The 27,302-nt window shown below is 41.6% G+C and overlaps 3 protein-coding genes across 3 annotated transcripts in view; all 3 read left to right on the top strand.

The window, feature by feature from the left end:
• Nucleotides 1-4,419: 4,419 nt before the first annotated feature.
• LOC132517141 (protocadherin alpha-C2) overlaps nt 4,420-27,302 on the top strand; it is a 105,874-nt gene continuing 82,991 nt past the window's right edge. Inside the window, exon 1 of the mRNA XM_060143788.1 lies at nt 4,420-6,751. Within this exon, the coding sequence (XP_059999771.1) occupies nt 4,420-6,751 (2,332 nt within the window). The remainder of the gene's footprint in view (nt 6,752-27,302) is intronic.
• On the top strand, nt 10,462-12,837 carry LOC132517900 (protocadherin alpha-12-like). Its single transcript, XM_060145937.1, has one exon. It carries the CDS (start codon nt 10,462-10,464, stop codon nt 12,835-12,837), a length of 2,376 nt encoding a protein of 791 aa, XP_060001920.1.
• Nucleotides 15,964-18,304, top strand: LOC132518363 (protocadherin alpha-13-like). The gene is given in 2 exon segments (XM_060146335.1): nt 15,964-18,234; nt 18,236-18,304. Coding segments are annotated over 2 exon segments (2,340 nt in total).

The raw sequence follows: 27,302 nt of genomic DNA on the forward strand, positions 1-27,302 counted from the left end.
CTTCATAGTCTTCAGCTGCTTCAGATAGACAACTTAAAATTCTTTCTAAGGTAATGACAATTTTGCTAGTTCCCTTTCTAAGGTAATGACAATTTTGCTAGCAATGTGTTGAACACATTGCTGCTCTCCTCCACATTAATTTCTGCCATCTTCTAATTTATTTGGAAAATTTATTTGAGCATTGACCATACTTATATTTCTTCCATTCATGGTACCTGTAATGAGGCTGTATGAAAATATTTTAGAGTGGGAAAATTCACACTTCTTTGTGCTTTGAGGTTCAAAAGGGTCTTCCCATATAGGGGAATTGTGATACTTCTGCCTGTATTCACCAAGATGCCTGGTCTTCAAAATAATATTGCTCTAAATAATTTAAGCATAACAATCATGGAATATATATAAAGGCACTTCCATTTGACAATGGTGCTGTTGATCACATTTCAGTATTTAACATTGTGTACTCAAAATGTTTTTAACATTGAGTACTTTAGATATATTGATACAAACTCTTTTTTTGTCTCAATGCTATTTTCATGTGAATTGTTTTCTTTAAAGATATCACAGAGAACTTGAAATTAGAGCTGTAAGGGTGTGAATCAAATAATGTGGAAGTTTATTTTGTTCTTTTTGGCTCAAATGTACAAATTAGAGATTCTTTAATTGTACTGAATGGAGAAATAAATTATATATGATATATTTACATATGGGAGGAGAACCACGTTATAGATAGGGTAAAGTTAATAGAAATTCTGAGGCTATTTTCTACCTAGAATGTAGGATGATTTCCATGAAGATGAACATTAGGAAATGTTCAGAAAAGGAAAAGCCATATCCTAGTTTATGGTACTGGAATTTTCTTCATTGATAGCTACAGAATAGAACAAGAGTAAACATTGGTCACTAACTATGATCAACCACCACTATTTGAGATATTTCTATTTGTAAGATATGGCATGAAGGGCTTAAAATACATAATTTCATTTAAGTCTTATAACAACTTGTAAAGTACATTTGACTATCCAAGTTCTAAAGATTAGAGATGTTGAGATGTTTATCTATCTTGTCCACTGCTATCCAGCTAGTACATGATGGAGATGATATTCAAATGCATATCTCTTAGATTTGAGAGCCATTCTTTAATTTATTGTAGAACTTTGTAGAGTAAATCTTTTATCTGATGAGGCATAGTTCTGGCTAGGAGAATCAAGCACAAGCTGTATACAGAGTAATCCTCCTTTCTGTTTTGCTTAGAAAAACCCTTCATGATTATCTTCATGGTTAACTTTGTACAATATCATAACTGAGATAGGAATTAAGATTTTTTTATGTTTATTTTTTTATGTTGCTAAGTGATTTTTTTTCTCAGAAGTTTCATGGACATGATTATCATTTGTCTTAGTGCCATATTGAGATAGGTTTTTACATTATTTGATCGGTAAATAATTAAGAGTTGTCTGATAAGGACTATTGATCAGTTGTTTGGAAGTGATATAAATAAGCAGAATCATTTAATATATGAGGAAAATCAGAAGACTGAGGTCTGCAAAGTTCTTGCAGAACACCAAAGCCAAATAATACATGTGGAAATGACCTTGTTCTTTTTACACTGTGAATAAGAATAATGTTTTGACAAATATAAGCAGTAATATGATTATTTCTTGGATCCTGAACATCAGTGAAGGATCAATAATTGTTTCCAAAATTGTATACTTCAATAACAGCTTTAAAGGTATATATTTCTCATGAAAATCTTTGAAAGTGTGTGGGTCTTTCAAGATTCAGACTCCTTCAGTCTTGTTGTCTGAGAGATTTGTGCCAATTGAACAAATGATCTGTGATCAAATAACTGTGTATACTTCAATAAGCCATGATAGCACAGAGTGAACATCACTGCGTATATTCTACAGTTTTGTAGACAGTACTTCTAATCTGTTAATTTTGAAGAACCTACTGGGTTTCCAAGAATGGCTTCAAGATCTATTTCTCTGTTTAATGTTTTCAATAAATAGTAGTACTAGACCTATTATGAAGTAATAGTGGATGATGAGGACTGGTAGAACATTAAACCATGCACTCCAATACTTGACTATCAAGACATACAGCTGGAATTTAAGACTAACAAGATTGATTTAGAAAAGGTCAGGCATGAAGTTCCTTAGCCTTTTCAATCAATCTTACAAAATCAATGTTAACAACTATATCGATGTGACTTCTTGGCATTAGCCTATTGCCGGATCTCAGGCCCATCCCCAAAGATGAGTTCAAAGATATCATAATCTATTCTTTAGGAGCTAGTTGAGATAGTGATATCTGAAATAGCACAGCCAAAGTGCAAAAGTCGTGTCATTGGTTCATACAATATATCAAACTCTTTTACGAATTGGTGTTCATCCAATGTCACTTTATATACTTGCAAAATACCACGTTTCTGGAAAGTAATTCCTAAATTAACAACTGGTTTTAATTCAGACATGTAATATCATCATCTCCCTTGGGTAAACATTCTCATGTTTATTTCTCTGCCTTTAAAGAGTCCACATTGCATATAACATCTCATTACCCAGTTTCCATAAGGAAGGGTTGGAGGCCTCTTGCTTCTTTCTTCTACAAAATAAATCTGACAGGCCTTGAACATCATGTTAAACCTACTGTTATCTAGCCTAATGTTATATTTTGAAAAGAGGCTCATATGAGTGGTTGTTTTATAGATGCATAACAGAATTCAGTGTCATAAAAGGTGATGAGCCTGCTTTGTTTGTTTTTTAAGAAATAATTTTTAATTGTCTTTAAAAAGAATTCTAGCAGATAATAATATTGGGAAAAGAGTAAATTTGAAAAAAATGAAACAAGGTTTGAAATTAGCAATAGAATATATGTATGTGTTCAAGATAAAGGAAAATATTAACATACAAATAAATATACTAGTAATTTTTTCATTGTAATATTTTTAGATTCGACATGAACCATTAAAACCATACAACAAAATACTCAAGCTAGAGTGATACTTATTCTGAACCACTTTCTACTCTAAACTTCCACTGTACCCTCTTTTTTCCTCCTTAAATCCCAAGGTAATATGAAAAGATGAAGGACATGTAACTAAATTACAACTTCAGGCAATGAAAACTCACATCAACAATTCTGATTTTCTAGTTGGTATTTTATGAAATCGAATTTCCATTAGTGCTAATGGAAGTAACATGGAAGTTCATTTAGCATTTGGTTGAATTGTTTGATTATTTTCTATGATTTTTTAGCACAATATTAGGCACTTAGAGGCAATGTGATTAGAAGTCATTTCCCTTGTTTTGGATAAACTTACAATCTCAAACCCAAAATTCTTTTAAGACGAAATAGGTCAGCTATTTTCATGAATATGACTTGATAGATATACAAAAGCCAGCGTTGGTGAGTGGAAATACCAATATGGCACAGAAATTTTCATGGTGATTTTTATTTCATTGAATGGTAAAAAGTTCATTCTATAGTTAAAAGACTACTTCTTTCATATATTGACACTATTACATAAAGTGTCATTTTGATATCTCTTATTATACTGTTCGCAATGCAACTTACATGAGAAAGCATATATGCCAAATATGTTTCATCTACATCAATAGACTTTTCTCTTATGAATTTTATGTTTTAAACTACCAAATTTGAAATATATTTTTGTTTTTCTTGTTGTTCTTCAATGCATATAAAGTTGTTTGTAACAGGAACACAATTAAATATAAATAATGATAAAGAATTAGAACTAATAAAAATATAAGTAGAAAGCAAGTGCACATAGATAAAAACACAATATGCAGACTTAAAGACTAAAGAAGTGTTATTAAAACTTCAAATTTGTCTTTGAGTTTCCTAGCAGCCAAAGTAACAAGGGTGACTAGAAGTAAAACAATTCAAATTTGATATTTTTATATGAGGAAATGTTTGAATTTATTTTTTCATAATTTTTTCAATTGTAAAACTCTACATCAAACATAGGAACAAATATTTCAATTTGATGTTAATCAAGAATAAAATGCCATTTTCCATATACCATCAGTTTCAATATGACTTAAAATCTGATTTTTATTCCACAAATAAGCACTTTGGAAATATGATTTGGGGGGTAAAATAGCTTGAAACACGTGAACTTATTTTTTTCTCAAGTAAAATTCTGTGGTATTGGATGTAGTGTACAATACTCACAATTTCAGGCACAAGGTGTCGCTCTTTACTTGGAGGAAATAGTTCATTCAAGGGTTGGTCTGAGCAGCCAGGAACTCCGCATTTAAAGACTCCATCATGCCGGATGCTACCGTTAAAGGATCCTTTGAAACTTCTCAAAAATTCAGTAAGATTTTTAACCCAAAACTGGAGTCTATGGTACTGTAAATGTAAAGAATCTTATTTGGGAAGTCAATGTATGCAATGTTCGCGTCTGAAAGAAGGGGATTGGACACTGGGCGACTGCTGCTGTCGCTTCTGCTTCTCGCAGCCTGGGAGGCGGGCAGCGGCCAGGTCTACTACTCCATTCCCGAGGAGGCCAAACACGGCACCTTCGTGGGCCGCATCGCCCAGGACCTGGGGCTGGAGCTGACGGAGCTGGTGCCGCGTCTGTTCCGGGTGGCGTCCAAAGGCCGCGGGGACCTTCTGGAGGTAAATCTGCAGAATGGCATTTTGTTTGTGAATTCTCGGATCGACCGGGAGGAGCTGTGCGGGCGGAGCGCGGAGTGCAGCATCCACCTGGAGGTGATCGTGGACCGGCCGCTGCAGGTGTTCCATGTGGAGGTGGAAGTAAAGGATATTAACGATAATCCACCGGTGTTCTCTCTCAGAGAACAAAAGCTGCTGATTTCTGAATCTAAGCAACCTGACTCTCATTTTCCTCTAGAGGGAGCTTCTGATGCGGATATTGGAGAGAATGCTCAATTGACCTACAGACTAAGTCAAAATGAGCACTTTTCTTTAGAATTACCAACAAATAGTAAGCAGACTAAAAGGCTGTCACTTACATTAAAGAAGTCTCTGGATAGAGAGAAAACTGCGGAACTTAATTTACTATTAACGGCTGCAGACGGCGGGAAACCGGAGCTCACTGGCACTGTTCATCTCTTCGTCCGCGTCTTGGATATTAACGACAATGATCCGGAATTTGAACAATCAGAATACAAGGTGAGATTGATGGAAAACGCAGCTAAAGAAACTCTTGTGATAAAGTTAAACGCCACAGATCAAGATGAAGGAGTCAACGGGGAGGTGACATACTCCTTGATGTCGATTAAGCCCAATGGAAAACGTTTATTTACACTACATGAAAACAGTGGAGAAGTAAGGGTCAATGGAACTTTAGACTATGAAGAAAACAAGGTTTATGAAATTGATGTACAGGCTACAGATAAGGGGAATCCCCCAATGGCAGGTCACTGTACAGTCTGGGTCGAAATCTTAGATGCCAATGATAACGCCCCTGAAGTCACTGTGACTTCCCTGTCTCTTCCAGTGCGGGAGGACACTCAGCCAAGCACGGTCATTGCGCTGATCAGTGTATCTGATCGCGACTCTGGTGCCAACGGACAGGTGATCTGTTCTCTAACGCCCAACGTCCCCTTCAAGATCATGTCCACGTTCAAGAACTATTACTCACTAGTGCTGGAGAGCGCCCTGGACCGCGAGAGCATGTCTGTCTATAAACTGGTGGTTACAGCGCGGGACGGGGGCTCGCCTTCCCTGTGGGCCACAGCCAGCGTGTCCGTGGAGGTGGCCGACGTGAACGACAACGCGCCCGCGTTCGCGCAGCCCGAGTACACGGTGTTCGTGAAGGAGAACAACCCGCCCGGCTGCCACATCTTCACGGTGTCGGCGCGGGACGCGGACGCGCAGGAGAACGCGCTGGTGTCCTACTCGCTGGTGGAGCGGCGGGTGGGCGAGCGAGCGCTGTCGAGCTACGTGTCGGTGCACGCGGAGAGCGGCAAGGTGTACGCGCTGCAGCCGCTGGACCACGAGGAGCTGGAGCTGCTGCAGTTCCAGGTGAGCGCGCACGACGCGGGCGTGCCGCCTCTGGGCAGCAACGTGACGCTGCAGGTGTTCGTGCTGGACGAGAACGACAACGCGCCCGCGCTGCTGCTGCCCGGGCCGGGCGGCGGGGCGGGCGCGCTGAGCCAGCTGGTGGCTCGGTCGGTGGGCGCGGGCCACGTGGTGGCGAAGGTGCGCGCGGTGGACGCGGACTCGGGCTACAACGCGTGGCTGTCGTACGAGCTGCAGCCAGCGGCGGGTGGCGCGCGCAGCCCGTTCCGCGTGGGGCTGTACACGGGCGAGATCAGCACGACGCGCGCCCTGGACGAGGCGGACGCGCCGCACCAGCGTCTGCTGGTGCTGGTGAAGGACCACGGCGAGCCGGCGCTGACGGCCACGGCCACCGTGCTGCTGTCGCTGGAGGACAGCGGCCAGGCGCCCAAGGCCTCTTCGCGGGCGTCGACCGGCGCCGCTGGAGCGGAGACGGTGTTAGTGGATGTGAACGTGTACCTGATCATCGCCATCTGCGCGGTGTCCAGCCTGTTTGTGCTCACGCTGCTGCTGTACACGGCGCTGCGGTGCTCGGCGCCGCCCAGCGAGGGCGCGTGCGGGCCCGGGAAGCCCACGCTGGTGTACTCCAGCGCGGTGGGGAGCTGGTCTTACTCGCAGCAGAGGCGGCAGCGGGTGTGCTCTGGGGAGGGCCCGCCCAAGACAGACCTCATGGCCTTCAGCCCCAGCCTTCCTCCCGGTCTGGATAGAGAAGTCGGAGAGGAAAGGCAGGAGGCAGGATCAAATCAACCTGGGCAGGTGAGTTCTATAGATTCCCCCCTTTTGAAGTCGCTGTTAAAATTTTTTAAATTCCAGTTTGTTTCAAAAAAAATTTTAATGATGCTCTATACTTTGAGTATCATTTTAAAGAACAACGTTTGTTCGTGAAATGCCAATGATACACATATACAATTTTAATCATATGAGGTATTAGGTTGTTTAGCCAATAAATATCCTATTTCTCCTAATGTTTTGTTAGAACATGTTTAAGAAAATGTAAGAATGACGTTCCTGTTATTTGATCTGTGTCACTTCATTTCAACTCTAACCCTCAGTAGTGTAGATAATCACTGTGGATTATTTCAATTTTACTTATCCTGTTTGTTTTTTAACAGGCTTTTGTCCTGATATTTTCACATTATTAGATCACTGACTTTTCTCACTTCAGACTTGTATCAAAATTTTGACACTCTGTTAATTTGTTTTGAAGGGGTTTTCCTTTCTTTTTCTATGGTTTTAAACATTTATTGTCCATTGAATAATCTTTAGTTTTTCCTCTACCAATAAGATAAAACCTGTTTCCATATTACTTGCAGTAAAAAAATGCAGCCTTTTGTTCTAGTATGCTTATTTCATTGAAATAATATAACTAAAAGTTCTGTCCATTTTTAATTCTGTTCCATGAAGTGGGGAGAGATTTATGTACTATGTACTGAAACAGAACTTCCAGGTTTATGCTTCCAAAGTAACTAGGCAAATAAAATCATTCATATTCTTCAATCAAGTTATTCAAATTTGCTAAAGGCATGCATATAGGATTATAATATCTGCAATATATGCTAGCTGGCATTATTTCTTATTTTTCTGGATTTATGTGGAAAGAAGAAGTTAACTCTGTCAAAGTGAAGTCTATTGACATTTATCAATTTCATTCATCTCACATTTAAAAATTGAACTATAGTTGATTTACAATGTTGTGTTAATTTCTGCTGTACAGCAAAGTGATTCAGACATATATATATATTTTTATATTCTTTTCCATTATGTATCATAGGATACTGAATATAGTTCTCTGTCGGTCCCATTTTTTTATGCATTCCGTATATAATAGCTTACATCTGCTAACCTCAACTCCCTCATCTAACATTTTAAATTCCCTATCTTTAAATGCTTTATCGCTGGTGTTTGTAAAATTTTCTTTCCATGTGGTTTAACCACATCTGAAGATTCTAGCAAAGATCATTTACCTCTAGGTCATCCTTCTAATTGAGTGGTTCTTAGCCACATGTAGGATGGTGGAATCACTGACCTCTTTGAGAATCTGATGAGAGTCATATATGGCCATTCTCCCCTTAAAATTACACAGCATACCACTTAGCATAATATTCAAGGATCCCATGCTGAAGCTCATTCTTGGACCTCTGTTTATGAAACTTTGTTTCTCAATATTAATTGTCTAAAAACATTCTTTATTCCAAATTAGGCAACAAGGTTAAAATATGAAATATTTCAGACTCAAAAGTGATTAAACCATCATATCACTCATGAAATTTTGTAAATATAAATAAATGTGGATGTTAGGTAGGACATACCTTATAACCCATTTCCCAATGAAGTTCTTGGAATGACTGAACGTCATTTAAATTTAATAAAATGAAATTGGAATTTTTTTTACATCTTTATTGGAGTATAATTGCTTTACAATGGTGTGTTAGTTTCTGCTTTATAACAAAGTGAATCAGTTATACATATACTTATGTTCCCATATCTCTTCCCTCTTGCGTCTCCCTCCCTCCAACCCTCCCTATCCCACCCCTCCAGGCCGTCACAAAGCACGGAGCTGATCTCCCTGTGCTATGCAGCTGCTTCCCACTAGCTATCTGCCTTACATTTGGTAGTGTATATATGTGAAATTGGAATGTTTTAAGTAAAGGTTAAAATTTTGCAAATCATTACTTTTACACAGTACATAAGTAATCAATGTACATTTTAGATAATTCCAAATTATGTGGATTAATTTCTATGGTACAAATTTAGTATCTTTTATACTTATTTTTAATTTCAGGATTACATTCTATGATGTAAAATTGTAATTTCATCCTATTTTGTAATTTGGTTGTTTAAGTATTAAGCTAAATTTAGATGTTCCTATCTGTTTAATAATTTAATTATGTCTAACAGTGTGTGAGGACTACCTACACACTACAATAAGGTTGCTTACCAATTATGGTACATTGACTATTTTTGAAAATGGAAGATATAAAATGAAGAAGCTTGATGGTGATAGACAATTTAAATAGTCCAGTAGCATCAAAATTCAAATATGTTTTTCATTAATTAAGAGCCAGTGTGGTAGTTGATTTAAGTTATTTTATACTTGTAGAACCATTCTTGGTTATTATTTTCTGGTTCTATAAAGATTTAATTTCTCAGTTTCCTTTATTATATGTAAAAGGAATGGTGATAACTTATTGGTTTAAAGATTTTGATTTGAATTTAAATGAGCTTATAAATAATATATTTACTTGTTCACAACTAGCTGTGGGATCTTATCTGTGTTTTGTTTTCCCTTAAAGCTGGTCTTGAATTAATGAATAAAATTATGAAGTCTTTTTATTCTCCCTTGAATCATAGTCACCATTGTGATTTTCTGAAGAGAAGCATATTCCGTGTAACTACTAACTGGCCTGAAAGGAAAGATTTAGATGGAAACTAAATGGTCATTATGAAGTTCATATTTTTTTGACTTTTGTCAATGAGATTGGGCTCCAAAACATCTCACGTGATCTTTTTCATATTAGTGCTCTACTGCCACTTCAGAATACTATGAAATTTGGAGGCTTTGACTCAACATTTTACAGGAAAATCCTTTACTCCTGCTAGAGTAAAATATTCCAGAATCCATACCGAAGCTTCATTTTTTCAACATATTATGTGAATGAGGGCAGTTGTATGAAAAGTAATCACATTTGAGTATCAAGGAACCGAAAACATCTTCCATATTTATGATGAATTATAGTATTCACCAGGTTTATGAATAAAATAATTTATATGAATGAAATATTTGTTTCTTTTCCTTTACTAGATGAGGGAATTCTTGGCTTTCTCCTAAAGTCTTAGAATGAAGTGCTTTTGAAGGATGAAAATCATTACAAATGTGAATTGTAAGCAATATAAGGGCAGAGGTGATGTATATTATTCTTTATTTTATTGGCCATGATAGCTAAGGAGTAGCTTCTGATATGCCACATTTCAATGATTATTTTATGATCGACTTTGAAGCAGACTATTTTTAAAACTGAAGTATAATAGAATTATTGTGCTTTGTTACAAATATCATGTATATTAAATAAATAGGCATTTACAAATGATCCATGAAAATATCCAAAAAGTCGAAATAGATTTAAAGTGAACCAAAAAGTGGCTAAACCAAAAAGAACCTCAGGATCTTTCTTGTACTTACATAATCAGTCACATGATGTCGCTGTACACTCAAAAGGTGAAAAGGGAAAACTTTTTCTCCACGCCCAGATTTCAACCATCCACAGAATAATCGACTCCATACTGACAGGAATGCTGGGTAAATTTTACTAAATATATACTTACAGAAGGGGAGACTGGTCATAAATGTTGGCAGGCGAGCTATCTCTTAAAACTGACAGTCTCACCTCAGAGATCTCTTTGTCTGTAATGGAGTTTTCCTGGCGAGGAGGCTTCGAAGCTCGGCGCCTGCTGCTCTCGCTTCTGCTCCTCGCAGCCTGGGAGACAGGGAGCAGCCCGGTCCATTATTCGGTCTCTGAGGAAGCCAAACACGGCACCTTCGTGGGCCGCATCGCCCAGGACCTGGGGCTGGAGCTGACGGAGCTGGTGCCGCGCCTGTTCCGGGTGGCGTCCAAAGGCCGCGGGGACCTTCTGGAGGTAAATCTGCAGAATGGCATTTTGTTTGTGAATTCTCGGATCGACCGGGAGGAGATGTGCGGGCGGAGCGCGGAGTGCAGCATCCACCTGGAGGTGATCGTGGACCGGCCGCTGCAGGTGTTCCATGTGGAGGTGGAGGTGAAGGACATTAATGATAACCCGCCGGTGTTCAGAGGAGAACAAAAGGTACTTATTTCTGAATCTGCTCCTCTGGACTCTCGTTTTCCTCTAGAGGGCGCTTCCGATGCGGATATCGGCCTAAACTCTCTTGTGACCTACAGGTTAAGTCTAAATGAGTATTTTACTCTTAAAGTAATAACGAAAACCGATAAAAGTATATTGCCTGAACTCATTCTTCGGAAGTCATTGGATAGAGAAGAAATGCCAGAACTTAATATATTGCTGACCGCTCTGGATGGCGGTAAACCCGAACTAACAGGATCTGTTCAGATTCAAATAACCATCCTGGATGTTAATGACAACGCTCCTGAGTTTGATACGCCTGGCTATAAAGTAGTGCTGTTTGAAAATATCCCAAACAACACCAGAGTGATTCAACTAAACGCTTCTGATCTAGACGAAGGACCAAATAGAGAAATTTCCTATGGAATCAGAATGATTCTGCCAGTGAGTGAGAAATGTATGTTTTCAATAAATGCAGAAACAGGTGAAATTAGGATTTATGGTAAACTGGATTTTGAAGAGAATAATGAGTATGAAATTCAGGTTAACGCTATTGATAAAGGGATTCCTTCTATGGCAGGTCACTGCACGGTCCTGGTGGAAGTTCTGGACCTGAATGACAATACCCCCGAGGTAATGATCACTTCGCTCTCGCTCCCAGTGCGAGAGGACGCTCAGGTGGGCACCGTCATCGCCTTGATCAGCGTGTCCGACCGCGACTCCGGCGCCAACGGGCAGGTGACCTGCTCACTAACACCCCAGGTCCCCTTCAAGCTGGTGTCCACCTTCAAGAATTACTATTCGCTGGTGCTTGACAGCGCCTTGGATCGCGAGAATATGGCGAACTATGAGGTGGTAGTGACAGCCCGGGACGCGGGCTCGCCTTCCTTGTCGGCCACAGCCAGCGTGTCCGTGGAGGTGGCCGACGTGAACGACAACGCGCCCGCGTTCGCGCAGCCCGAGTACACGGTGTTCGTGAAGGAGAACAACCCGCCCGGCTGCCACATCTTCACGGTGTCGGCGCGGGACGCGGACGCGCAGGAGAACGCGCTGGTGTCCTACTCGCTGGTGGAGCGGCGGGTGGGCGAGCGAGCGCTGTCGAGCTACGTGTCGGTGCACGCGGAGAGCGGCAAGGTGTACGCGCTGCAGCCGCTGGACCACGAGGAGCTGGAGCTGCTGCAGTTCCAGGTGAGCGCGCACGACGCGGGCGTGCCGCCTCTGGGCAGCAACGTGACGCTGCAGGTGTTCGTGCTGGACGAGAACGACAACGCGCCCGCGCTGCTGCTGCCCGGGCCGGGCGGCGGGGCGGGCGCACTGAGCCAGCTGATGACGCGGTCGGTGGGCGCGGGCCACGTGGTGGCGAAGGTGCGCGCGGTGGACGCGGACTCGGGCTACAACGCGTGGCTGTCGTACGAGCTGCAGCCGGCGGCGGGTGGCGCGCACAGCCCGTTCCGCGTGGGGCTGTACACAGGCGAGATCAGCACGACGCGCGCCCTGGACGAGGCGGACGCGCCGCGCCATCGCCTGCTGGTGCTGGTGAAGGACCACGGCGAGCCGGCGCTGACGGCCACGGCCACCGTGCTGCTGTCGCTGGAGGACAGCGGCCAAGCGCCCAAGGCCTCTATGCGGGCGTCGACGGGCGCCGCTGGCGCGGAGGCCGCTCTGGTGGATGTGAACGTGTACCTGATCATCGCCATCTGCGCGGTGTCCAGCCTGTTGGTGCTCACGCTGCTGCTGTACACGGCGCTGCGGTGCTCGGCGCCGCCCAGCGAGGGCGCGTGCGGGCCCGGGAAGCCCACGCTTGTGTACTCCAGCGCGGTGGGGAGCTGGTCTTACTCGCAGCAGAGGCGGCAGCGGGTGTGCTCTGGGGAGGGGCCGCCCAAGGCAGATCTCATGGCCTTCAGCCCCTGTCTTCAACCGTCAGGAGAAGATTGTTTAAGTCCTTCTAGTGAAGTAAGTCCTTGATATCTTTCAAGTATATTAGTCATTTTGAACTTTTCGTGTATTAGCCCAACTTTTCAAGTAATATTAAATAATGGGATAAAGATGAAATGGAAGCCATGGATCTCCACATTAAAAATTTTTCTTATTCTATAATTTTTCATATTATCTATGAATGGTTCGCCTTGAAAGCTATAAGTACGTTTGAGTAAAAACTGTCTAGGTTCTGATAACTCAAATTTATTTTTAATTTGTACTTAATTTCATGATTAAAGAAAACTTGCAAGCTTAGTGCAGAGAGTTCCCAGATATCATTAACTGGATTCCTTTACTGCTCTTTATGTGCATAGGCTTGTAAAATAGCCTTGTTGCCCACCAATCTAATTCCAGTAAATCTCCTTTTGAGTATTATAACAATAATAAAAATTATGTTATTATTGCTAAGATGAATAATTTTATGTTATTCCCATGGAGTACCTTCTTTCTTTCAATTGGGATTGGCTACAGTATTGTTCTTATTTACATAAATATAATAACATTAAAATATTATAATATCCATCTAAAGCAGGATACACCTTTTTTTTTTTTTTTTTTTTTTTGCGGTACGTGGGCCTCTCACTGTTGTGGCCTCTCCCGTTGTGGAGCACAGGCTCCGGACGCACAGGCTCAGCAGCCATGGCTCACGGGCCCAGCCGCTCCACGGCATGTGGGATCCTCCCGGACCGGGGCACGAACCCGCGTCTCCTGCATCGGCAGGCGAACTCTTAACCACTGTGCCACCAGGGAAGCCCCAGTATACACCTTATAATTGATGGTTTACAATAATTTACTTGCCTTTTTTTCTTGGTAGCACACACGTAATGGTGCATCTTACAATTAATAACATTTCTTTGATTCAATAAAACATAAGAGTACTTATTGGTCCCCTATTATTTTCCAGGACCTGTTCTAGGATCTTTAATTGTATTATCTTATTTAATTATCATATCACTCTTATGGTGCAGGTACAATATCTATCATCGGAATTTTACTTTAAGAAGTCTGAAACTTAAGCCACATAGACTGTGCAAAGTGGCTCAAACTCAGTTTTGAAGGATCATCAACTCATTATGGTGTACTACTGCTCTGACACAATTATCAGGTGAATCTTCTAAAGTGCATTTTACATCTTGTAACTTTCTTCCACACAAAGCCTTTCCATAGTGTCTTTTAGTGAGAGGGAAAGAAGCAAGTAAAGAGGGAGATACTGAAGATGAGACAGGCAGAGAAAGAATGAAGATGAAGATGGAAAATATGAAAGAGAATAGAATAGGGAAAAAAATAAGAGCATAGGGTTGGCCATAAAAGTGGGGGGATTTTTCCTTAGTAGGGAATGAGTAATAGAGAATATAAAGAAAAATGTTGACATAAGAAGAGAGCCATTGAGTTCATATTTGATGACTTTTATCTCTGGGTAAATCATCTGAGAAACAGGTTGTGGGAATGAGACTGGGAATTTGAGAAGAGAGAAGAAAATACGGAAGAATCTCTGTAGGCGGGAATTATGAATTCACTTGAGGGCTCAAGTGAGGTAAAGGTGAGAGTAAACTTGTAGAGAATATAGTAATCCTGGTTAAGTGACTAACACACTGAGAAGCTCAGTAGAAGGAATGGAGAAAATGGATAGTTAGGCTGTGTGTTGGAAGCTAAAGAAAATGTTAGAGGGGTGCTATAAGTAGGTGTGTGCCTTTAGGGTGTCTGGAAGGGCATGTTTTAAATGGTTGACTGTGTAGTCTAGGTTAGGTGGAGAGATAAATGAGACAGATAAATGAGACAGGTAGGGCCTGATAGACAAGAACAATTAGAACCAAAAAACGATTCCCATTATAAGAGTAAAGGTATGTTAATAAAAGTAATGGAGCAATGAGGAGGATAAGGGTGAGAGAATACCAAATGCTCTACTCACATTTTCAGAGGGGAGCAAAGATTCAGAAATGAACCCAACTCTTATTTCCTGCAGAGTTGTGCATAAAACAGGCAAGAGAATTATTGGGGCTATGTTCTTTCTTTCCTAGCCCTATTTGGCCTGGATCTTGGTAACTTGGTAAAGATAGGTACGGTATTAGATAAAAGTAAGAGCCCCTTCCTTTCTTCCTTGCTAGAGATGTGTTACCATCTGTATCTACCTGTTGTTACTTGGAAAATCAGTCAGTTTAAATGATAGTAGGACTTTCTCCAGTGATGGTGTAAGATACGGAGAGAGAAGAGGGAAATTTAACCTATTGGTAGTAATTTCATTTCTAGCAAATACATAATATACTAGTTCTTGGCATGTTTTATACAAAGAGAATCCAGAACTTTAAAGAATCGTTATATCTAAATGGTCTACATTGTGTGTTTATGTACACACACACGCACATACAAACTCATACGCACATTGATGGACATTTCCTTCGAATACAAATATTTTATCCAAATTTCACAGTCATATTTGGGGGAATTTATAAATATTGTGTTTATTTAAAATCTTGTATATCAGTTACCGAATTTCCACATTCATCTGTTTTATTCTTATGTGATTCGTTATGTTTCCATTTTGAGTCAAGGGAGTTGTGTGAATAGGTCTCAAAAATATTACAGGAAAAGGACATTCCTACCCAAATCTACAAAGCTGTGCAGAACTAGAGTCTGAGTTCTAAAAGCAAATGTAGAATATTACTTGTTTTTACAAATTCTGCACCACGTTTTACACATGCGAAAATGTACTTGTGGAAAGATGGAACTCATCAACCAATTTCAACTAGCATCCAGTGCTGAGCAGAATATAGTGATTTACTGTTGCTGGAAAGAAAAACATTTAATCTTCCATTACGTATTTGCAATGAAAAATGTCACGAAATGCAAGAAAAAAAAACACCCTACATCAACCGAAAATATGGACCGAGTCATTTTTACACTTACACATTCATGCGCATGGTGTCGCTCTTCACTGAGAACAATTCCTCGAAGAAAGCGCCTCCCCTCTTTCCTCCCCGCAGAAAATTTGGCAGATAGTGGAAAACCTCTAGTGAATTCTCCCGCAATAGAAGCCCGTAAAATTAGACCTTGAGAGGCATTTGAGGTAAGGTAGTTTATACACTTCAGATATCTCTGAAGGCTTTTGAGTGTACCATGCTGTCTTCCTGGAGAGGAGGCCCAGGAGCTCGGCTTTTGCTTCTCTCGCTTCTGCTCCTCGCAGCATGGGAGGCGGGGAGCGGCCAGGTCCACTACTCGGTTCCGGAGGAGGCCAAACACGGCACCTTCGTGGGCCGCATCGCCCAGGACCTGGGGCTGGAGCTGGAGGAGCTGGTGCCGCGCCTGTTCCGGGTGGCGTCCAAAGGCCGCGGGGACCTTCTGGAGGTAAATCTGCAGAATGGCATTTTGTTTGTGAATTCTCGGATCGACCGGGAGGAGCTGTGCGGGCAGAGCGCGGAGTGCAGCATCCACCTGGAGGTTATCGTGGATAGGCCGCTGCAGGTGTTTCATGTGGAGGTGGAAGTTACAGATATTAACGACAACCCGCCTGTGTTCCCTGAAAGTGAAAAAAGAATAATCATTGCTGAATCTAGACCTCCGGAAACTCGGTTCCCACTAGATGGCGCATCTGATGCAGATATTGGAGTAAACTCCGCCTTGACCTACCGAGTCTATCCCAACGATTATTTCACTTTGGACACACAAAACAACCGTGAACAAACGTCTTCGTTATCACTTGTGTTAAGGAAATCATTGGACAGAGAGGAAATTCAGGAACATAGTTTATTATTGACAGCTAGTGATGGAGGCAAACCCGAGCTGACCGGCACAGTTCAGCTGCGGATTACAATCCTGGATGTGAATGATAACGCCCCAGAATTTGACCACTTAATTTATAAAGTGAGAATGTTAGAGAATGCAGTTAATGGAACATTAGTGATCAAACTAAATGCCACAGACTCTGATGATGGTACAAATGCAGACATAATCTACTCATTTAGAAGACCTGTATCGCCTACAGTATTATATGCGTTTTCCATAAATCCCAGCAGCGGAGAAATTCGGACAAAAGGTAAATTGGATTTCGAAGAAAAGAAATTGTATGAAATATCCGTGGAAGCAATTGACAAGGGGAATATTCCAATGGCGGGTCATTGTACCATTTTGGTGGAAATAGTAGATATAAATGATAACGCCCCAGAAGTTACCGTCACTTCTTTGGCTCTTCCGGTGCGAGAGGACGCTCAGGTGGGCACTGTCATCGCCTTGGTCAGCGTGTCCGACCGCGACTCCGGCGCCAACGGGCAGGTGACCTGCTCCCTGATGCCCCACAGCCCCTTCAAGCTGGTGTCCACCTTCAAGAATTACTATTCACTAGTGCTTGACAGCGCGTTGGACCGCGAGAGCGTGGCGAACTATGAGGTGGTAGTGACAGTGCGGGACGCGGGCTCGCCTTCCCTGTCGGTAACAGCCACCGTGTCCGTGGAGGTGGCCGACGTGAACGACAACGCGCCCGCGTTCGCGCACCCCGAGTACACGGTGTTGGTGAAGGAGAACAACCCGCCCGGCTGCCACATCTTCACGGTGTCCGCTCGGGACGCGGACGCTCAGGAGAATGCGCTGGTGTCCTACTCGCTGGTGGAGCGGCGGGTGGGCGAGCGAGCGTTGTCGAGCTACGTGTCAGTGCACGCGGAGAGCGGCAAGGTGTACGCGCTGCAGCCGCTGGACCACGAGGAGCTGGAGCTGCTGCAGTTCCAGGTGAGCGCGCGCGACGCGGGCGTGCCGCCTCTGGGCAGCAACGTGACGCTGCAGGTGTTCGTGCTGGACGAGAATGACAACGCGCCCGCGCTGCTGCTGCCCGGGCCGGGCGGCGGGGCGGGCGCACTGAGCCAGCTGGTGGCGCGGTCGGTGGGCGCGGGCCACGTGGTGGCGAAGGTGCGCGCGGTGGACGCGGACTCGGGCTACAACGCGTGGCTGTCGTACGAGCTGCAGCCGGCGGCGGGTGGCGCGCGCAGCCCGTTCCGCGTGGGGCTGTACACGGGCGAGATCAGCACGACGCGCGCCCTGGACGAGGCGGAAGCGCCACGCCAGCGCCTGCTGGTGCTGGTGAAGGACCACGGCGAGCCGGCGCTGACGGCCACGGCCACCGTGCTGCTGTCGCTGGAGGACAGAGGCCAGGCGCCCAAGGCCTCTATGCGGGCGTCGACCGGCGCCGCTGGAGCGGAGACGGCGTTAGTGGATGTGAACGTGTACCTGATCATCGCCATCTGCGCGGTGTCCAGCCTGTTGGTGCTCACGCTGCTGCTGTACACGGCGCTGCGGTGCTCGGCGCCGCCCAGCGAGGGCGCGTGCGGGCCCGGGAAGCCCACGCTTGTGTACTCCAGCGCGGTGGGGAGCTGGTCTTACTCGCAGCAGAGGCGGCAGAGGGTGTGCTCTGGGGAGGGGCCGCCCAAGGCCGACCTCATGGCCTTCAGCCCCAGCCTTCCTCCTTGTCTGAGTTCTGCAGAGGTAACAGGTGAAATAGAACCAGATTCAGAACAGTTGAAAGAGGTGAGGTCGTATTTGAAATTTTCTTACTGTTTTAGCCCTCCTCACCGTTTTCTATTTAAGATTCTTCAATCTCAATTTTAAGATCGTTCTTTAATTTTGCTCATCATTATGGTATTTCATGAGTATTACTGAGATCATTAGTTTCATAATTCTTCAGATTGAAATCTTAAGGCAAAAGCCATAATATTGTTCATAATGTTAATAATTTGTTTTTGTTGTATTCTTAATAGTTTTAAAGTATTTATTACCTACATAAGCATTTTCAAGAAACTCCACATTGTGAGTACTTGAGCATTTAGAAAACTTTTGCTTTAATGAGGCTAACCATAATTAAACACTTTAAAATCTCTTTATTTTTAAAATTTATTCCTCTACCCACATACAGGTTTTGTTTTGAACAGTGCCATAACTTTTAACATAACATCTTTTTAAAGGTGCATATTTCTTTCTTTTTAAAAAATCTTTTTTTGTTTGCTCCCTCCTCATTTTCCTCTAGACACATCACTGTTCCCCTGTCTGATAACCAATATGATTCCTTTAACATTTTTATGTTCAGTTAATTATTCATTCACATGCATATACCTGGTGGGGGTTTTTGTTATTGTTTCTTTTGGATAATTTATTAGAAGAGATAATGCATTTTACATTTCTCAGTCACCAATACCTCGTGGAAATCCCTACAAATCTGGCACTTTTAATAGCTGTGTAGTACTCCACACTCCGGATGTATCATTTTTTAAAAATTAATTAATTTATTTATCTTTTTATTTTTGGCTGTGGAAGTCCCAAATAATTAGCTTTTATCTTCCATCTATACCACAAATATTTTTCCTCCTATATATTGATTTGTTTAGGGTATATCTTGCCATATAAAAGTGTTTAAAAATTTCTCTGTTTTTCTGTTATGGATTTTAAGGTCTCTAGGTTTAGTTAGGAAGGTCTTCCTTTTAGATTGAACATTCATTAATTAAATTCATTTAACAAACATTTGTTTTTAAATTTAATTTAAAAAATATAATTTACATATAATACTATATTAGTTTTAGATGTACAACCTAATGATTCAATATTTGTATATATTGTGAAATGATCACCACAATAAATCTACTTAACGTTCATCAGTATACATAGTTACAAAAATTTTTTTCTTTTAATAAGAACTTTTAAGATCTATTCTTTAGCAACTTTCAAATATATAATACAGCATTATTAACTATAGTCACCTATAGTCATGCTGTACATTATTACATCACCAGGGCTTATTTATTTTATAACTGTCATTTTTTCTCTTGACCACCTTCACCCATTTCACCCACCCTCCACCCCTTGCATCTGGCAACTACCAATTTGTTTTCCGTATCTATGAGTTTGTTTGTTAGATTCCACATAAGTTAGGTCATTTTTTCTTAATGTAGGCATTTATTGCTATAAACCTCCTTCTTAGCACTGCTTTTGCTTCACCTCATAGGTTTTGATATGTTGTGTTTTCATTTTCACTTGTTTCAAGATATTTTTGAATTTCCCATTGATTTCATCTTTGACCCATTGGTTTCCAAGAGTGTGTTAATTTCCACATATTAGACCACTGTGGTTGGAAAAGATACTTCATATTATTTCAGTCTTTTAAAATTTGCTTACACTTGTTTTGAACCTAATATCTGATCTATCCTGGAGAATGTTCCATGTGTGCTTGAGAAGAATGTATATTCTGCTGCCCTTGGATGAAATGTTCTGTGTATATCCGTTAGGTACATTGGGTGTAAAGTATAGTTCAAGTTCAATGTTTCCTCATTGGTTTTCTTTCTGGATGATCTATTCATTGATGAAAGTGGATATTGTAATGTTGTCTGTTAGTTCCTTCAGATCTGTTAGTATTTGTTTTATATATTTATGTACTCTGATGTTAGGTGCATATTTATTTACAATTATTATATCCTTTTGATGAATTGACCACTTTATCACTATTAATGGCTTTCTTTGTCTCTTGTTACAGTTTTCTACTTAATCGACTTACAGTCGATTTTGTCTGATAGAAGTATTGATACCTCTGCTCTCTCTTTTGGTTTCCATTTGCATGGAGTGTCTTTTTTCCATATCTTCATTTTGAGAGTGAATGTCTTGGAGGCAACATGTAGCTGGTTTTTTCTTTTTCTTTTTTTTTTTAAACCTATTCAACCATTCTATGCCTTTTGATTGGACAATTTATTTCACTTACATTTAAAGTAATAATTGATAGGCAACTTACTATTGCCATCTTGTTCATCGTTTTCTGGTTGTTTTGTAGTTCCTTTGTTCTTTTCCTCCTCTCTTGCTATCTTCTTTTGTGAACTGATGATTTTCCATTGGGGTATACTGTGATTCCCTTTTCTTTATCTTGTGTGTACATATGTACTATAGTTTTTTGTTTGTTTATTTTGTGGTTACCCTGTGGCTTACTTGAAATGCCTTATAGCTATAACAGCCTATTTCAAGCTGATAACTTTTATTACATACAAAAACTCTACTCTTCTACTCTCCCCTTACTTTGTTTTTATTTATTTTTTAAAATTTATTTTATTTATCCTTTTTTTTTTTACTGCATTGGGTCTTTGTTGCCGCACGCGGGCTTTTCTCTAGTTGAGGTGAGCAGGGGCTACTCTTCGTTGCAGTGCGTGGGCTTCTCACTGTGGTGGCTTCTCTTGTTGCGGAGCACAGGCTCTAGGCACGCAGGCTTCAGTAGTGTGGCACGCAGGCTCAGTAGTTGTGGCTCATGGGCTCTATAGTGCAGGCTCAGTAGTTGTGGTGCATGGGCTTAGTTGCTCCACGGCATGTGGGATCTTCCCGGACCAGGGCTCAAACCCATGTCCCCTGAATCGGCAGGAGGATTCTTAATCACTGGGCCACCAGGGAAGCCTTCTTCCCTTACTTTATTTTTTGTTTTTGTTACCATAATTGACATCTTTTAAAAAAATAAATTTATTTATTTATTTATTTTTGTCTGTGTTGGGTCTTGGTTGCTGCGCACAGGCTTTCTCTAGTTGCAGCGAGTGGGGGCTACTCTTGGTTGTGGTGCATGGACTTCTCATTGCGGTAGCTTCTCTTGTTGTGGAGCACAGGCTCTAGGTGTGTGGGCTTCAGTAGTTGTGGCATGCGGGCTCAGTAGTAGTGGCTCGCAGGATCTAGAGTGCAGGCTCAGTAGTTGTGGCACATGGGCTTAGTTGCTCTGCGGCATGTGGGATCTTCCCGGACCAGGGCTCGAACCCGTGTCCCCTGCACTGGCAGGCAGATTCTTAACCACTGCCTCACCAGGGAAGTCCTTGACATCTTTTTATATTGTGTATCTCTTAGCAAATTATTATAGCTATATCTATTTTTTTATCTATATCTATTTTTTACACTTTTGTTTTTTAACCCTTACACTAGAGTTAAGTGGTTATTATGCCATCATATTACAGTATTAGATTATTCTGAATCTGACTATATACTTACCTTTATGAGTGTATTGTGTATTTTCATATGTTTTCATGTTACCAGTTAATAGCCTTTCATTTCAGCTTGAAGAACTCCTTTCAGCATTTCTTGTAAGGCACATCTAATGGTGATGAACTCCCTCAGCTTTTGTTTGGGAAAGTCTTTATCTCACCTCTATTTCTTTTTCTTTTTTAAATTAATTAATTTATTTAGTTCTGGCTGTTTTGGGTTTTCATTGCTGTGCGTGGGCTTTCTCTAGTTGCGGTCAGCAGGGCTACTCTTCCTTGCAGTGTACAGACTTCTCACTGCAGTGGCTTCTCTTGTTGTGGAGCACAGTCTCTAGGCATGCAGGCTTCAGTAGTTGTGGCACACAAGCTCTAGAATGCAGGCTCAGTAGTTGTGGCGCACAGGCTTAGTTGCTCCGCGACATGTGGGATCTTCCCGGACCAGGGCTCGAACCCGTGTCCCCTGCATTGGCAGGTGGATTCTTAACCACTACATCACCAGGGAAGTCCTTACCTTCATTTCTGAAGGTCAACTTTGCTGAGAAAAGTGTCCACGGTTGGCATTTATTTTCTTTCAGCTCTTTGAATATATCATCCCACTCTCTCCTGGCGTATTTCTCCTGCTGAGAAATCTGCTGATAGCCTTATAGGGGTTGTCTTGTTTAATATAAACTTTTTTCTCTTGTTGCTTTAAAAATTCTCTTTTCATCTTTGATTTTATACAATTTTATTATAATTTGTCTTGAAGAAGATGGTTTTGCATTGAAAATTTGGGGTGACCTATTGGCTTCATGAACTTGGATGTCCAAATCCCTTCCCAGGTTTGGGAAGTTCTCATCACTATTTATATAAGCTTTGTACCCATTTCTCTCTCTCTCTTCTTCTGAAACTCCAGTGATTATTTCTTTTAATGGTGTCCCTTAAGTCCCATAGTCTTTCTTCATTCCTTTTCACTATTTTTTCTTTTTGCATCTCTTGATCAGATACTTTAAAATGATCTCTCTTGCTCCTTCTACTGTCTTTCTGTCACATTTCAATTTTCTGGTTCTATAGCAGCAAGCTGTTCTCCCTTGTTCTCAGTGGCCACTAGGCATCTAAAGTATCTTGGTTCCCTGACAGTTCCAAGTCAGGTGAGAAAGATACCAGTTCCTTGAGCAGCCCTCCAAAAACCTGAAAGGCTGGATTCACACTCTTCTTTCTCCTTCCCAAGGGAGCTAGCTGCCCCCTTGCTATTTTTTGTTCTTCAGGGCTCTCAGTCATCCAAACTACACCAGTTCCATCAGTTCTCTGAGTGAGGCAATATAAAAACTAGTCCCCCAGGCAGCCCTCCAAGAAGCTGAAACATTGGACACATGCCCTACTCTTCTCTTTCCCCTTGAAGGTGGAGTAGTGAACCAGGGTGTTTTTTCCTGGTGCTGAGCTGTGCCAGCTTGGGGGAGGGGCTGATGTGAGTAAAGTAAAATTATTCTTATTTGTTTCAATACAGCTGTTTCAGCTTTATGCTCACTTAGGTACTCTCAACTTCTTGATTATGGAATTTTTGCAAGGGTATTTTATTACACATATCATTACGCATTGGTATTTTTGTGGGACAATTAGGGCTGGAACTTTCTATTCTGACATCTTGCTGGTGTCATTTGATCCATTTTGAGTTAATTTTTGTATATAATATGATGTAGTGGTCCAACTTCATTCCTTTGCAAGTGGATATTCAGTTGTCTTGACATCACTTATTGAAAAAGAATTATTCTTTTCCCATTGAAGTGTTTGGGAACCATTGTTGAAAATCAACTGATGAATAAATATGGGAATTTATTTCTGGATTCTCAATTATATTCCATTGATCTATATGTCTATCCTTATCCCACTACCACATTCTCTTGATTATTGTAACTTTGTACCTAGGTTTTAAATCAAGAATCATTAGTGCTCCAACTTTGTTCTTTTTTATCAATATTGTTTTGGCTGTTCTGGGTGTTCTTGCATTTTCTTATGAATTTTAGGATCAGTTTGTCAATTTCTGCAAAAAGCCAGCTTACTTTTGACAGGGAATTTGTTGACTCTGTAGATCACTTGGGGGAGTATTGCCATTTTAACAGTATGAAATTATACTATCTTCATGAGCATGGGATTTTCCCCCCATTTATTTACATTTTCTTTAATTCCGTTCAACAATGTTTTATAGTCTCAGAGTATGCATTTTATATTTCTTTTGTTAAATTTATTCCTTAATATTTTCATCTTTAAAAAATTATTTATTTGTTTATTTATTTTGGCAGCATTGGGTCTTCGTTTCTGCACACAGGCTTTCTCTAGTTGCAGTGAGCTGGGGCTGCTCTTTGTTGTGGTGCGCGGGCTTCTCATTGCAGTGGCTTCTCATGCTGTGGAGCATGGGCTCTAGGCGCGTGGGCTTCAGTGGTTGGGGCTCGCGGGCTCTAGAGCACAGCTCAGTAGTTGTGGTGCACGGGCTTAGTTGCTCCGCGGCATGTGGGATCTTCCCGGACCAGGGCTCGAACCCGTGTCCCCTGCATTGGCAGGCGAATTCTTAACCACTGCACCACCAGGGAAGCCCCCTTCAATGAATTTTAAACTGTATTTTTTTTAAACTGTATTTTTGAGTTATTTTCTCCGTGGTTTCTCTAGAATTTACTATATACGTTATAACTTAACAGTATCTCCAGATTTATATTAACTTAATTCTATTAAGACAGAAAGATATTACTCCTATATAGCTCTTTTTCTTCCACCCTTTTTGCTTTATTATTATTATAGCTATTACATCTTATAGTGGGTTGAACTGTGGCCTCCAAAACGATATGTCCACTTCCTAACCCCTAGAACCTATGAAAGTGACCTATTAGGAAAAAAAGGACTTTGAAGATGTAATTAAGTTAAGGATCTTCAGATGAGTTCATCCTGGATTTTCCAGGTGGGCACTAATTCCAATGAGAAGTTTTTTTTATAAAAGATAGAATAAGGGAAGACACAGACACAGAGGGAAGGCCATGTGAAGATAGAAGCAGAGATTGGAGCAATGCAAATAGCCACCAAAAGCTGTATGAGGCAGGGAATGGAATCTCCACTAGAGCCTCCAGAAGCCTCCAGTACAGCCCCCAAACACCTTGAGTTTGGATTTCTCCCCTCCAGAACTGTGAGAAAAACTGTCTTAAGCCACCCAATGTGTGGTAATTTTTTTGCAGCAGCTGCAGGAAACCAATATATATCTCTATATATTACAAACCCAAAAGTACATTGTTATAATTATTACATTATATAATTTTATATCTTTTAAAGATGCTGAGAGAAAAAAGGAAAGCAATTATATATTTATAGTGTTTCTTTCTTTTTTTTTTTTTTTTTGTACGCAGGCCTCTCACTGTTGTAGCCTCTCCCGCTGCGGAGCACAGGCTCCGGACACACAGGCTCAGCAGCCATGGCTCACGGGCCCAGCCGCTTCGCGGCATGTGGGATCCACCCAGACCGGGGCACGAACCCGTGTCCCCTGCATTGGCAGGCGGACTCTCAACCACTGCGCCACCAGGGAAGCCCTATAGTGTTTCTTATTTGCCATTTCTGGTTCTGTTCATTTGTTGATGTGGATCAGAATTACCATCTGTTGTCCTTTCCTTATCTAATACAGCTGTTCTTCTATCCACCTCCTTTGTACTGTAATTGGCAAAGTTGTTTCATTTCTAAATATTATAGGCCCAGCAATACATTTATACATATTGTTACATACAATTGCTTTTTTAAAAGAAGAAAGGAGAAGCCTTTGGGCATATCTCAGAAGGAGTACTCTTCCTCTCTCCCTGACAGAGCCACAAGGGAATGTTTCTTGGATGTTCGCTTTGAGAACCTAGTGGGGTTCCTGAAAGTAAAGCCCGTAAAATTGGGTGTAGGGGGCCCCAACTGTGCCCTCCAGGAGTTTCTCACTCTGAAGATGGTCCACAACTCAGCCTTCAGCAATTTGTCAAAATTTCCATTTAAGTGTTCCCTACCAGCCTCTGGCTCTAGTGACTTCTGCTCCATGGAAGCAGATCTTGGCTGTGACTCTCCGGATTTGCTTGTTTCTCCAGATTTCAGGGCGGAGGTTTTCCCTGTAAACTCAGTTCTCTGATGGGTTCAGGAAAAGTCATGTATCCAGCTTTTCTTGTTGTTATTATAAGGAAAGGAGTGATAAATTCTAAGCTCTTTACATGTTGGAGCTGAAACGGGAAGTTTGTTCTTTCTGTTTATTTTTCTCAGCCTTCTCAAATGTTTCTTCTTGTTCTTGACTATGTACCAAGCAGAGCCTGTTCACTTTTTTACTGTTTCCAATGTGGCTTTAATTTCTGTTATTATATTCTGTTATTTCTGATTTTATATTTCTCTTCCATTTATTTCATGAATTGCATCAGCTCAGTTTTCATGGTCTTTTGTGGCCTTTTCATTTTGAAATTCTGTATCTTTGTTTTGAGTTCTTAATTCTCTGAGACGCTTTAAAATTGTTTCATAAATCTTCTAACTAGAGACCTCTAGAGAACTGTGGGCTTTTTCTGTTTTTTGGTTTTTGTTTTGGCCGGGCCATGCCGTATGTGGGATCTTAGTTCCCTGACCAGGGATCGAACCTGTGCCCCCTGCAGTGGAAGCATGGAGTCTTAACCACTGGACCACCAGGAAAGTTCCAGAGACCCGTGTGTTCTCATCTGTTATTTTTCATATTTATTTTCTTATTCCTTCTTGTAATATTTATGTAGATCCTATGTTGGCTCTTTTTTGATTACTATTTATCTTTGAGAGGAGTTCCTTTAGGACCAGCTATCTGCAGGTGGAAAGTGTAAATGGATGGGCCAGCAGTGCTCTGGACTAACGTGATCATTTCCTTGTTTACCGTTTGTTAGAGGAGTTTGTGTGTACCTTAGCTTTTACATACCTCCAACTAATGAGAACTGGCAGCTGCAGAGCAATTTGTCATCTAGAGTTTTCTCTTAACTTTACTGTATCCTTAGGTTCACTCTTGAAACAATGGTGCCTCTGCTCACTATCACATTCAGTCCTGCTTTCTCTCCTATTTTGCGCTGACAAATGGGTTTACAGGAAAACGCTGCCTGATTTAGCCTATGTACCTCGATGTTTTTGTTCCAAACAAGGGACCTTTGGTTTTATATCTCAGTGTGAAGCACTACTCTGGAAAACTCCAATCTACCAGCTTTTCCCAAGGTCTCCACTGGCAGGAATCCTATCTCAGCATTTTCTCTTATCTTAGTTCAATCTTCATGGCACTTGGTAACTTCTCTTCATATATACTATGGTTGAAGTTCAAATGTTTTAAAGAGTTTCATCAAAGATATAACTTTAGGGCTTCCCTGGTGGTGCAGTGGTTGAGAGTCTGCCTGCCGATGCAGGAGATACGGGTTCATGCCCAGGTCCGGGAAGATCCCACATGCCACGAAGCGGCTAGGCCCGTGAGCCATGGACGCTGAGCCTGTGCGTCCGGAGCCTAAAAAGATA

This window comes from Lagenorhynchus albirostris, chromosome 3 (assembly GCF_949774975.1).
Source record: "Lagenorhynchus albirostris chromosome 3, mLagAlb1.1, whole genome shotgun sequence".
Taxonomy (NCBI): domain Eukaryota; kingdom Metazoa; phylum Chordata; class Mammalia; order Artiodactyla; family Delphinidae; genus Lagenorhynchus; species Lagenorhynchus albirostris.